This window comes from Scyliorhinus canicula, chromosome 9 (genome assembly GCF_902713615.1).
Source record: "Scyliorhinus canicula chromosome 9, sScyCan1.1, whole genome shotgun sequence".
NCBI classification, from domain to species: Eukaryota; Metazoa; Chordata; class Chondrichthyes; order Carcharhiniformes; family Scyliorhinidae; genus Scyliorhinus; species Scyliorhinus canicula.
Window position 1 is genome coordinate 153,787,228 of NC_052154.1, and position 13,160 is coordinate 153,800,387.

The window sequence follows — 13,160 nt, forward strand, 5'->3', positions numbered from 1 at the left end:
TTACATGTTACTGCAAATTTCCGACCTATTATTGCAATTCGGTATATGTTATTGCAAACTCTCTGCATGTTACTGCAAACCCCTGACAGATTACTGCAAATTCATTGCACGTTACTGAAAATTGGCAATATTTTACTGCAAGTTCGCCCTGCACTTTGCGGATATTTAGGTAGGGCGGCAGGTTCTGGCACGAGCTGGCGGAGCCCCCGATTGGCGGGGCCGGGGAGGGTCCAGGCCGATCCCGGAAACGCGTGCCTCCCGGGGATCTGCGAGTGGAGCCGGTGCAGAGGTTGCAGCAGCGGAGAGGAGAGCGGCTGCATTATAAACCATGCAAAGCTGCATCCTTCACCCCGTGTTGGTGCTGCTGGCCCTGGCCGCTTCCGCCCGTTGCAATGCGGCTTCGTTCAGGGAGCTGTCCCGCGGAGATGCTGCAGAGAACTTAGACCAAGCGAGCCTCAGGGAGATGTTTCAGGAGGTGGAAGAGCTGATGGAGGACACGCAACTAAAGCTGCAAGGAGCAGCTCGGGAGGTGAATTGCTTCATTTCCTCGATGCAGCTCTCGAAATGCACCGTTTACCAATACATTAATTGCATGTTGTGTTGCAGAATCTCTACTTGCAATGTCTACATTATATTATATTACAGCCGCCAGATCAGTAAGTCATCCTTCCCTGTACTGAGATGCTCATAAGATATTGTAAGTTGCAAACTTCAATCCTTTACCTATTTGGGGAAGTTGATGAATTTGCAATTGCATCCCAGATTTTAATTATTAAAACACCTCTTTAATTAGAAATCGTTCATACAGGGCTAGTCTCATATCCCTACAGTGCAGGAGGAGGCCATTCGGTCCATCGAGTCTGCACCAACTGTCCAAACAGTCTACCTAGGACCACTCACCTGCCCACCAAGGTCTATCCCAGTAACCTAACCTGGAAATCCCTGGACACCAAGGGACAATTTAGCATGGCCAATCCACCTAACCGGCACATCTTTGGACTGTGTAAGGAATCCGGAGCACCCAGAGGAAATTCACGCAGACACGGGGAGAACGTTCAAACTACACACACACACACACACTGACCCATGTTGGGAATTGAGCCTTGGTCCCTGGAGCAGTGAGGCAGCGGTGCTAACCACAGCGCCATTGCAGGTTATTGTGGGGAAATCGGCACTCTGCTTAATAACATTTTCATAGTTTTGGTTTCCTCCTAAATAACTCTTCCTTTTTATGTTGATGCATTGTAGAAGAGAAGAGGAATTAGTGCAGAGTCTTAGAAAATAGTTGGGTTTATTCGCCAGAGGAATTCTGCTCCCCCCCCCCCCCCCCCCCCACTTTTTCTGGATCTGTATCTCTCCACCTGGTATTGTCCTGAATCGTTTAAAATCCTCCAAAATGTCTTCCTTTTAAACAGGGTTGATTATTCATGGAATCCGTTGGACTCACTAAAGAAGGCAGTTAGATGCTTTAATGAGGGGAGTTGCAGCATTGGGATTTTGAATGAACAAGATTGTTTTTTTTATTCTTGGGAAGTGCAGTAAAAGAAGAGTGACTTTTATGATTCTGAACAACCTCGCTGATTTACAGTGGCTCCTGGTTCACTACCACCTCAAATTTAAAATGATCTTCCTCCTGCAGAAAACCCTCCATGATCTTCCTCCCTCCCTATCTCTGTCATCTCCTACAACCTTCTGAGACCATGCTCCTGTAATTTTGGTCTTTGGAGCATTCCGGTTTACATCACTCCACCGTTAGGGGCCCTAACTTCTGGAATTCTCTCTCTCTGAATTTGCCTCCTTTTTAAGATGCTGCTTAAAAGCTACCTCGGTGACCAAATATTTGATCACAGGGATGTGATAGCACTTGAAAAGGTGCAGAGGAGATTTACCAGGATGTTGCCTGGGCTAGAGAGTTTTCTCTATAAAGAGAAATTGAATATACTAGGATTGTTTTCCTTGGAGCAGAGGAGACTGAGGGGGAATATGATTAGAATGTATAAAATTAGCAGGGGCATAGAATAGACAGGAAGAAACTTTCCCCTTGGTGGAGAGATCAATGATCAGAGGACATGGATTTAAGGTAAGGGGTAGGAATTGTAGAGGGAACGTAAGGAAAAACATTTCCCCCAGAGGGTGTTGGGAGTCTGGAACTCTCTGCCTGAAAGGGTGGTGGAGACAGAGACTCTCATAATATTTACAAAGTATTTAGATGTGCACTTGCGATCCCAATGCATACATGGGTCAAGGGAGAGGCAGTGGCGTAGGGGAATTGTCACTGGACTAGTAAACCAGAAACCCAGGGTAATGCTTGGCGGACCTGGATTCGAATCCTACTGTAGATGGTGAAAAATTAATTAAATAAAAACCTGGAATTAAAAGTTTAATGATGACCATGAAGCCTTGACCTACATGTGACTCCAGATTAAACAACAATGCGGTTGACTCTTAATTGCCTCCTCAAGGGCACTAAGGGATGGGCAATAAATGCTGGCTCAGCCTGTGACGCCCAGGTCCCACGAACGAATAAAAAAATAAGTTACGTGGTTGCTTTTGACCGACGTAGATTGCAGAAGTGATGGGCCAAAGGGCTTTTCTGTGGTGTAGATTTCTACGGCTCCATGACCTGGCCTTGCATCTCACTAATGTGGCGCTGCGGCAAGTTTTATTCCTCAATACAGCTAGGAACATTTTATACATTAAAGGCGCTATATAAATGCAAGTTGTTTAAATTGATCCAAATTCTCAAGATGCTAGGGTTCAGCATTCTAGAAACTTGACCACCTGAATTCTAGACTGACATTTACCTTAGGAGATGTTAGGCAATGGATTCCTTAATAGGTGATAACCACCAACCTGAAGGGAGGTTTAGCATGGAAGTTCCAGTACTTGGGGGCAATGGAAGGCACAGCCGACAGTAGTGGATTGATGGCAATCATGGTGCGTGGGAAACCTGACTTGGAAAAGCACAGAGATATTGGAGGGTTGTAGGGCTAGAGGAGGTTAGTGGAACAGGAATTTCAGTAGCCATGATCTTTTACAAATGTTTCCAAAAAGCTGTTCTTTTTAAATGTTGACTTTTTAAAAAAACTAGCCTTTAACTTAACAACTCCTAGATGTTTCTGAACTTGGAATAAGGAATGTCTAAGGAGAAACTTCATGGTGAGAGCACAAGTCATTAAAATAACCAACATCCAGGGTCATGGTTGAGCATGACATTTACTTAAGAGAGTACTAGAATTCTAGATTGATGTGATTACTTGTTTCTGAATCAAATAGTAAAATTTAAATTTGTATATTGAGTTGAATGAAGTGCTGCGTTTACAAAGTGTAGATAAGAAAGTTGGCGTTTTTAAATAATGGCAGGTTTGCCTGGCTGCGGTGAGCTATAGCTGTCAATCCTGACCATGAGTCTAATGGGAGGCTCAAATCAGGAAGTAATTCATTTATAGATTCCACTCACTGTCTCACCGGGCTGACTTTGCATTAGAGAAGCATAGATCGGTGTGAGATGGTGTGTTTGGTGGAACAAATGCAGGTTAGCAGGGTCATTTGATCCTTCTGGGTGGGGGGTGGGGGTCATCCCTGTCCGCCTGTGTGTCTCCCCAGGCCAAGATAAGGGTCCCAAGCTCAGGTGCTACGAATCACAGATAAGGGTGGAACCAGCAAATTCTCAGAGCAGTGTTGCAGGAATTGGACCCTCGAGGGACAACGGCTGCTTACTCGTGTGGGATCCATTAGGAAGGAGACTTGTGTTTCCTTTAAGAACATGTGAGGGAGGCGACATCACCTCATATATCCTTTTTCCCCTTCATGTTGCTCATTGAAGTTGAAACTGGGAGGTTTTTAACAAGCAACTGAAGTGCAAGACCTGGAGGCATAAAGAAGGAGCAGAGTGCTTGCCCTCAGGCAGCCCACTGTTACAATATAATAGAGCCATACACTCCATGAGAAATCCATGTCTAAATGCTGCAGAGGAACAGGAGAATCTGGAGGCTCTTGTGCACAATTCACTAAGATTAATGAGGCCATTAAATCAAAGCAAAGTGCATGTCTCGAGCAGGTGAAGATACACAAAAACTTTTAAGGGTGACACAAAATTTGAGAGGTATTGGGAAAAGGGCAGCCTTTGTTCAAACATAATAATAATCTTTTATTGTCACAAGTATGAAGTTACTGTGAAAAGCCCCTAGTCGCCACATTCCGGCGCCTATTCGGGTAAGCTGGTACGGGAATTGAACCCGCGCTGCTGGCCTTGTTCTGCATTACAAATCAGCTGTGTAGCCGACTGAGCTAAACAAACGAGCTGAGCACCAGAGGTAAAAGGGACTGCCCTGGACATCGAGGCAGCATTTGACTGAGTGTGGCATCAAGGCGCCCAAGAAAAATTGGGGTCAGTGGAAATCAAGGGGGAAAGCCCTCTGTTGGGCAGCATCCTGGCAGTTATCATTGACCAGAAACTGAACTGGACAAGCCATACAAATACTGTGGCCTCGAGAGCCGTTCAGAGGTTAGGAATCCTGCAGCAAATAACTCGCCTCCTGGCTGCCCTCAGTCTGTCCTCCAGATCCAAGGCACAAGTCAGGAGTGTGATGGAATACTCCCCACTTGTCTGGATGAATGCAGCTCCAACAAAGGAGGTTTAGGGGGGAATGTGAGGACAGACCTTTCCAATCTGAGGGTGGATGGAACCTAGGACTCACTGCCTGAAAGAGTGGTAGAGGCAGGAACCCTCACAACATTTCAGAAGTATTTAGATGAACCCTTGAAATACCATAGCATACAAGGCTATGGGCCAAGTGCAGGAAAATGGGATTGGGGAATAGATGGTGCTTGATGGTCGGCAACGAGACAATGGGCCGAAGGGTCTCTTTCCATGCTGTAAATACTCCACGACTAAGAAGCTTGACCATCCAGGACAAAGCATCCTGCTTGATTAGGGCTCCATCCACCGACATCACCACTGACATGCGTGGTCAGCAGTGTGTACCGTCTACAAGATGCACTGCAGGAACTCACTCAGGATAGCACCTTCCAACGGATGCAGTGAGATCTTAATTCCTCAGCTGAAGTCATCATCAGAAATGTCACATTGAATAACAAAGTAGGTGAGATTGTGAGGACCAAGCAGGCTCACCTGTCTCATTAAAGGTAAATGAAAATGGTGGGCCGCGAAAGTCGGCTGGTGTGGGCTGTGAAGGATGGCCGGTTGGTAAAACCCAGGCAAAAAAGTTTGAAAAACACTGGTCTAGAAGGACAAGGGCAGCAAACACATGGGAATACCACCAGTTGGAAGTTCGTCTCCAAGCCACTCACCATCCTGACTTGGAACTATATCACTGTTGCTGGGTCAAAGTCCTAGAATTCTCTCCCTGACAGCATGGTGGGTATACCTACACCACATGGACTGCAGCGGTTCTAGAAGGCAGCTCACCACCACCTTCTCGAGGGCAACTAGTGATGGGCAATAAATGCTGGCGTAGCCCACGACTCCGACATCCCATGAATGAATTTTAAAAGATTGAACAAGATAGAAATCTTTCCTCTAGAAGAGAGAAGGCTCGATGGATGACTCAGTGAGAGGTCTTTAAAGTTAGGTCGAGACATCTTTGCTAATACTATCTGGGAGACCAGAATTGGGTGACTGTTAATTTCAGCGAATACTAATCTAATCGTGAATTTAAGAGAAACGCCTTTGCCCCAGAGTTGTTAGAATGTGGAACTCGCTACCACAGGAAGTAGTTGAGCTGAATAGCAAGCATAGACGCATTTAAAGGGAAGATGGTTAAACACATTAGGGAGAATGGGAATATAGGTATATGTTTTACTGTGGGCTGAAGTAAGGTTGTAGAAGCATAAAAACCAACATAGGCCAGTTGGGCTGAATGGCCTGTTTCTGTCCTGTCAAATACTGTGCAACAGATGTAGTCAGTATTTCACCTTGGTAAGAATGAGCTATAAAATGCAGAATGCATAATCCAACTGAGGTGGAAAAAGTTAACTCCATTCGCGTCGGTCAAGAATGTTAGTATGAACAAAGAGACGTCTTTTCAACAGAGAACTTCCTGAAACTCCAGGCAGCCAGCCAGAATATCCTGAAATAAATTTGGCACCACAGGGATCGGAGTGAAATGTAAACTTGATTCACCTTGCAAAGTTAGTCAAGCCCCTCCACGTAGAGAATATACTTGGACTAAAATGAGGGAGCAATTGCATTTCTATAGAACCTTTCATAATCTCAGAAGTACTGTTGAAGTATAATCACTGTTGCAATGTAGGAAGCCCAGAAACCAGTTTGTGCACAGCAAGCTCCCACAATAGAAGGATGTGTTGATAACATGAGATGAAGTGTGGTTATAGGAGGATCATGTGGGTTTTTACAACAGCATGGACCAGATGGACCTAATGTCCTGTCTCTGTGCTGTAAATACTGTGTGTACTGTGTAGCTCATAATTCTTCTCTGTCCCTAAACCCTATTTATCCTCCCCGCCCTTTATTGTTCAGTAACTGCATTTTGCTTGTTACATCTGGGGACTTTGCGCTTCTCTATAGATCTCCTGTGTACAATGTTGTTGTGTGCCACTGGATGACGGCCTTGAATGGATGAGACAGGTTAAATTCTAAACATGTCAAACCTATTGAAAGAGGAAGCAGTTGAGACACTGCATTGGTAAGAATTGCTAAAGAAAGGAGGCATTGGATAGGCTCGCTGTGCCTAAAGTTCAAAGTCACCAGGACTGGGTGGAATGCATCTCGGGATACTAACGGTGAAACTTGTGGATTTGGATTTGTTTTATCATCACGTGTACCATGAGGTACAGTGAAAAGTATTGTTCTTCGTATAGCCCAGACAGATCATTCCATACATGAAAAACATAGAACATACAGAAATACACAATGTAAATACATAGGCATAGGCATCAGGTGAGTGTTGTACTACTCAGAAGAGAAGATGTGTGAAGAGATCAGATTAGTCCATAAGAGAGTCATTCAGGAGTCTGGGAACAGCGGGGAAGAAGTTGTTTTTGAATCTGTTTGAGTTCTTAGACTTTCTTCTCTCCTACCCGATGGAAGAAGTTGGAAAAGTGAATAAACCGGGTGGGAGGGGTCTTTGATTATGCTGCCTGCTTTCCCAAGGCAGCGGAGGTCTGGAGGAGGCGGGTTTGCGTAATGGACTGGGCTGTGTTCTCGACCGTCTGAAGTTTTAAGCAGTTGCCATACCAGGCTGTGATGCTGCCAGATAGGATGTTTTCTATGGTGCACCTGTAAAAGTTGGGAAGAGTCAGTGTGGACATGCAGAATTTCCTTAGTTTCCTGAGGAAGTATAGACGCTGTTGTGCTTTCTTGGTGGTAGCGTCGACGTGGGTGGACCAGGACAGATTATTGGTGATGTGCACTCCTAGGAATTTGAAACTGCTAACCATCTCCACCTCCGCCCCTTGATGCTGACAGGGGTGTGTACAGTACTTTGCTTCCTGAAGTCAATGACCAGCTCTTTAGTTTTGCTGGAATTGAGGAATAGATTGTAGGAGCCCTTGTTGTCGAGATGCTTCAGGGATGAGTGTATAGGCAGGAAGATCACATCCGGTATGGAAAGTTGTGGCGGTATGCAAATTGCAGTGGATGAAGGCATTCTGGGAGCACGGAGTTGATTTTGTCTCATAACCAACCTCTCGAAGCTTTTCACAATGATAGATGTCAAGGCCACCAGACGGTAGTCATTGAGGCATGTTGCTTGGTTCTTCTTTGGCACTGGTATGATGGTGGCCTTGAAGAATGTGGGAACCTCGGAATAGAATAGGGAGAGGTTGAAGATGTCTGCGAACACACCCGCCAGTTGGTCCGCACAGGATCTGAGTGCATGACCAGGGACCACATCAGAACCCATCGCTTTTCGAAGGTTTACTTTCAAGAAGGCCGATCTGACTTTGGAAGTAGTGATGGTAGGTATGGATGTGTCCAAGATTGCTGGGGCAGTCAACAGCGGTTTGATGTTTCTTCCTCGAATCGAGTGTCGAATGCATTGAGTTGATCGGGGAGGGCTGCGCTGCTGCCAGAGATTCTACTCGGCTTTGCTTTGCAGCCCATTATATTGTCTGAGCCTTGCCACAACCGACGAGAGTCCATGATGTTAGTCTATGACTCCAGCTTAGTCTGGTATTGTCTTTTGGCATCCCTGATGACTTTGCAGAGGTTGTACCTGGATTTCCTGTGTAGGTCAGGGTCGCTGGTATCGAATGCCTCAGACTGGCCTTCAGTCGGGAGTGAAGCTCCCGATTACATCATGCTTTCCGGTTGAGGAACGTATTTACTACCTTCTTTGGCATGCAGTCTTCTACACACTTGCTGGTAAAGTCTGTGACGGTGGTGGCATACTCGTCTAGGTTGGTCGCTGAGTTCTTGAATATGGACCAGTCCACTGACCCCAAGCCATCATGTAGGAGCACTTCTGTTGCCTCGGACCAGCACTGCACGACCGTCTTAACCGGATTCTCCTGCTCAAGTTTTTGCTTGTATGCCGGGAGAAGGAGCACCTTCTTATGGTCCAATTTTTTCCCGAAGTATGGGGGGATGGATCAGCGCCCCTGGTGTGTGTGTAGGTGTGTGTTGATGTAGCAGTGGTCGAGAGTGTTGTCGCCCGTGATGGGACAGGAGATGTGTTGGTGGAATTTTGGCAGTGCACTCTTGAAGTTGGCCTGGTTGAAGATGCGGCCACGATGAACAAGGCCTCTGGATGTTCTGTTTCACTGTTACTTATAGCGGTGTACAATTCATTGAGCACTTTCTTGACTTGTGGCTGGGATAGGGTGCAGACCGCTGTGATAACGATTGACGTGAACTCCCGTGGAAGGTATTCCAGGCCCGGGGAGCAGTAGGTCGCCAGGGTCGCCATATCCGAGCACCAGGAGGTGTTGATGAGGAGGCAAACCCCTTCACCCTTCGCTTTGCCCGATGACACACTGTGGTCCACCTGATTTATTTAGAAGCTGTCAGGCTGTATGGCACAGTCCGGTGAGGCAGGGATGAGCCATGTCTCTGAAACAGAGCACACAGCAGTTTCTTCCTTCCCTCCGAGAGGCAAGTCTAGTGTTAAGTTCGTCCAGCTTGTTTTCGATAGCTTGGACGTTTGCTGGGGAGAGGAATCTTGAAACAGTGTTTTAGTCTCGCCTGCAGCCCGGAGCATTCCCTTGCTTCCTCGGTCGGTGGCCGTTTCCGGATGGTTCTGGGATCTGATGGGAGAAGTCTGACCTTGTGAAAAGTAAATGGATCCGTCTGGCAGGATCCAGGGTGCTGGTTGCGATTTTGGGGTTGCTGGGGGGTGGGGCATGTTCACGATCTGGTTGGCACTGGGGTTCTGAGAGTGCGGGTCTACCTTTTGGAGGCTCTGCCGATAATCTTACAATCCTTAGATAAAGGGAGCATTACAAATATCACACCCGCGCTCAGTACAGTTCTCCCCGTGTGTCCGTGCGTTTCCTCCGGGTGCTCCGGTTTCCTCCCACAGTCCAAAGATGTGCAGGTTAGGTGGATTGGCCATGATCAATTGTCCTTAGTGTCCAAAATTGCCTTTAGTGTTGGGTGGGGTTACTGGGTTATGGGGATAGGGTGGAGGTGTGGGGTTGGGTAGGGTGCTCTTTCCAAGAGCCAGTGCAGACCCGATGGGCTGAATGGCCTCCTTCTGCACTGTAAATTCTATGAAATACAGGGTGTATGGATGAGGCCAGTCAGTTTAACCAGGGTGGTGCAAAAAGTCTTGGAAACGATAATCCAGGACAGAATTAACATAACTTAATGCACAAAAGCCAGCACGGATTGTTAAAGTATATAACTCATTTGACTTGAGTTTTTGGGGAGATAACAGAGATTTTATCGATGGAGCCTTGGTGCACCTTGTAGATGGTACACACTGCTGCCACAGTGCACCGGTGGTGGAGGGAGTGAATGTTTACGGTGGTGGATGAGGGGCCAATCAAATAGGCCGCGTTGCCTCGGTTGGTGTTGAGCATCAGGAGTGTTGTTGGAGCTCAATTCGCCCAGGCAAGTGGAGAGTATTCCATTACACTCCTAACATGTGCCTTGTAGCTGGTAGACGGGCTTTGTGGGGAGTTTGGGTTGTGGGGGTCAGAGGATGGGTTTAATCATTGCACAATTCCCAGCCTTGGACCTGCTCTTTTAGCTCCAGCAGTGCCTTTTCCAAAATGACCCAATTTTTTGAAGCTTGAAAATTGTCATGGCCCCACAAAACGAGCCGTCGGTGGAGCGGCCCTGTCTGACTTGGCTCTAATTTTTAAATTGTTTTGGCCTCTCCCACCAGAAGAAATAGTTTCTCTATCCACTCTCAATTGTTTTCAAAACCTTATTCAGATTACGCTTAATCTTCGAATTTTAAGGGAATATAAAGTTTAGATGAAAAAGAAACAGAAAATGCTGGAAAGCCTCAGCAGATCTGACAGCATCTATGGAGAGCAAAATGGTTTAGAGTCTGTCTGACTCTTTCTAATTTGGCGTAAGTATTATTGAAAGCTTTTAATTTTTGTACAGGTTATCCGTAAATTCTCTACAGTGCAGAAGAAGGCCATTCGGCCTATCGAGGGTGCACTGACCCTCTGAAAGAGCTCTCTACCTCGGCCCACCCCCTTGCCCCTATCCATGTAACCCTGCGCATTGATCATAGCCAATTCACCCAACCTGCACACCTTTGGACGATGGAAGGAAACCAGAGCATCCGGAGGAAACCCACGCAGACACAGGGAGAAGTGCAAACTCTACACAGACGGTTACCCAAGGCCGGAATTAAACTTGGATCCCTGGCACTGTGAAGTGCCACCAACAGTTATGTCCAACAGTTCTTCAAGATGTCTGCCCTCGCCCAATGCTGGCCTCTTAAGCATTCCTGATTTTCAGCACCTCTCCATTGACAGCTCTCCCTCCAACTGTCTGAGCTCCACCCCTAAACCTCTCTCCCCTCTACCTCTCTCTCTGTCCCTTTAAGACACTCCTTGAAACCTAGTTCTTTGATCTAACATTTGGCCAATTGTCCTCATCCCTTGATGTAGCTTGGTGGTGAGTTGTTTTGGGATGCTAAGGTGTGATATAATTGCAAGTTGTAGTTGTAAACAGCTTTTGTATCTGTAGTGCCATTCAACGTGGAAAGGCACTCTAGATACGCGAAGCAGCACCATCCCTCGGCCGTTTAAACTCGAGGGATTACAAGCCAAGTCTGCAGACCTGTCAAAGAACAAAGTACAGCACAGGAACAGGCCCTTTGGCCCTCCAAGCCTGCGCTGACCATGCTGCCCATCTAACCTAAAACCTGCTACACTTCTGGGGTCCGTATCCTTCTTTCCTATCGTATTCATGTATTTGTCAAGGCGCCCCTTAAACATCATTATCGTACCTGCTTACTCCTCTAGCAGTGAGTTCCAGGCACCCACAGCCCTCTGTGTGTAAAGAAAACTTCCCTTGCACACTCCTCAAAACTGTGCTGTTCGCACCCATGTCCCCTAGTAATTGCCTCTTCCACCCTGGGGAAAAAGCTTCTGCCTATTCATTCTGCCCTTGCCCCTATTAATCTTGTAGACTTCTGTCAGATTGCCCCTCGACCTCCGTCTTTCCAGTGAGAACAAACCGAGTTTATCCAACCTTGATTAAAGTTAGGGACTTGTTTTCTAAATGTAATTGCAGATGGAGCTGAAGCAAGGGAGGATGTTGCGCGATCTGGAGAGAGTGTCCGACAATTACAACAAATCCAGCACCCGTTCCGCGGCAAGAAACCCGACCATCCGCTCTCAGCAGGAAGTCAGGAAGGTAAGCTGACTGTAAATGTCAACCTGCTCGACAGTACAGAGCTGCTGGGGTAGCCTTGGCTTTAGGTTGCTGGCTTTGGTAGTAAGACTCTCGAAGGCCAGTTTCCCTTCTGTAATTTCAAGTCATGGTGATTTCTGGCACAGCATCGTAAGCACAGAATCGGAACAGAGTTGGAGCTGTGTCAGCCGTAGCTCAGTTGGTAGCACTGGTGCTTCTGAGTTGCAAGGTTCAGGTTCAAGTCCCACTCCAGGGCTGGGAGCATTAAAATGAACACTAGTGCCGTGCGGGGGGACTACTGCACTGTCGGAAGTGCCGCGTTTTGGATGAGATGTTAAACAAGGGTCCTGTCTGCCTGCTCAACTGATGTAAAGGAACCCATTGCGCTATTTTGAAGAAGAGCAAGGAAGTTATCCCGAGCCACTATTGGGGCATCCTGGATCATGGAATGCACCATATAAACCCAAGCTCCTCGTTTGAGTGAAATTTAACAATTACCAAACATTCTTCAAACCCTGCGCTCCCTAGACTAACTCCGGCTCTTGCTCTCATACTACACGTGATCCACCAGATCTCAGTGGAAAGATTCAGGAACCGGAGCGCTTCCAAAGTTTTTTGTTTTTCAACCTTTGCTCTTTTTTTCCCCTCTGTCTGACTGTGCAAGATGCTTTCCAACCTCTGCTGTTTGCCCATGTCTGGAAAATGTGATTCAGCTCACCATGGTTTCCTTCCAATAATAAAGTAAAAACTTGGCCTCGGGCCAACTCGCGAAAGCACATGAGGTGACCACAGAAGCTGACAAACCTATTTTGCATTCGTGGTTTTAGCTCGAGACCACACAGAAGTCATCTGTGTCGTCAATCCCAAAACGTTTTGATTTAATATTTTTTGGGGGGGGGGGGAAAGAAAGCTTTTCTACAGCATCTGTCATGGCCTTGAGACAGACTGAAGCTCTTTACAGCCTGTTACCACACCCTGGGCAAGTGAGAGGTCAGTTCCAGCTCTACTCATCCTGGAGTCGCAACACAAGTGAATTAACCAATAATTCTTATAAAAATACCTGAAATCTTTGGCCCTTGGCTGTCCAATAATTACAGTCACCAGGTTTGTCAGTTTAAAACAATTACTGTTTAGTTATAACTAAAATAAATATGAAATACGCAGTAAGCACAGTGGCTTAATGACAAGCTAAAACCTGACTTCCCCCTTTAACTGCCCCACCCCCTACCCCCATACACAAGACAGACAAACACAGAGGGGTGGAAAGGGGTTAAAATAATAAAGGTTAAGGTCAAATGATAAGAGTCCTTGCTTCAGATGATGAGTTCTTCAGTGCACTTTCGCCACGGTATGAGTG

The 13,160-nt window shown here is 46.6% G+C and overlaps 1 protein-coding gene across 3 annotated transcripts in view; it reads left to right on the plus strand.

Moving 5' to 3' along the window:
- Positions 1-230: 230 nt before the first annotated feature.
- Positions 231-13,160, plus strand: part of dkk3b (dickkopf WNT signaling pathway inhibitor 3b) — a 49,168-nt gene continuing 36,238 nt past the window's right edge. The window contains exons 1-2 of one of the 3 annotated variants that reach the window (XM_038807971.1): positions 232-529; positions 11,684-11,806. In XM_038807971.1, coding sequence (XP_038663899.1) covers positions 329-529; positions 11,684-11,806 — 324 coding nt within the window. In that variant the 5' untranslated portion in view covers positions 232-328. Of the gene's footprint in view, positions 530-11,683; positions 11,807-13,160 lie in introns of all 3 variants that reach the window. The other 2 variants (XM_038807969.1, XM_038807972.1) reach the window with 2 other exon arrangements.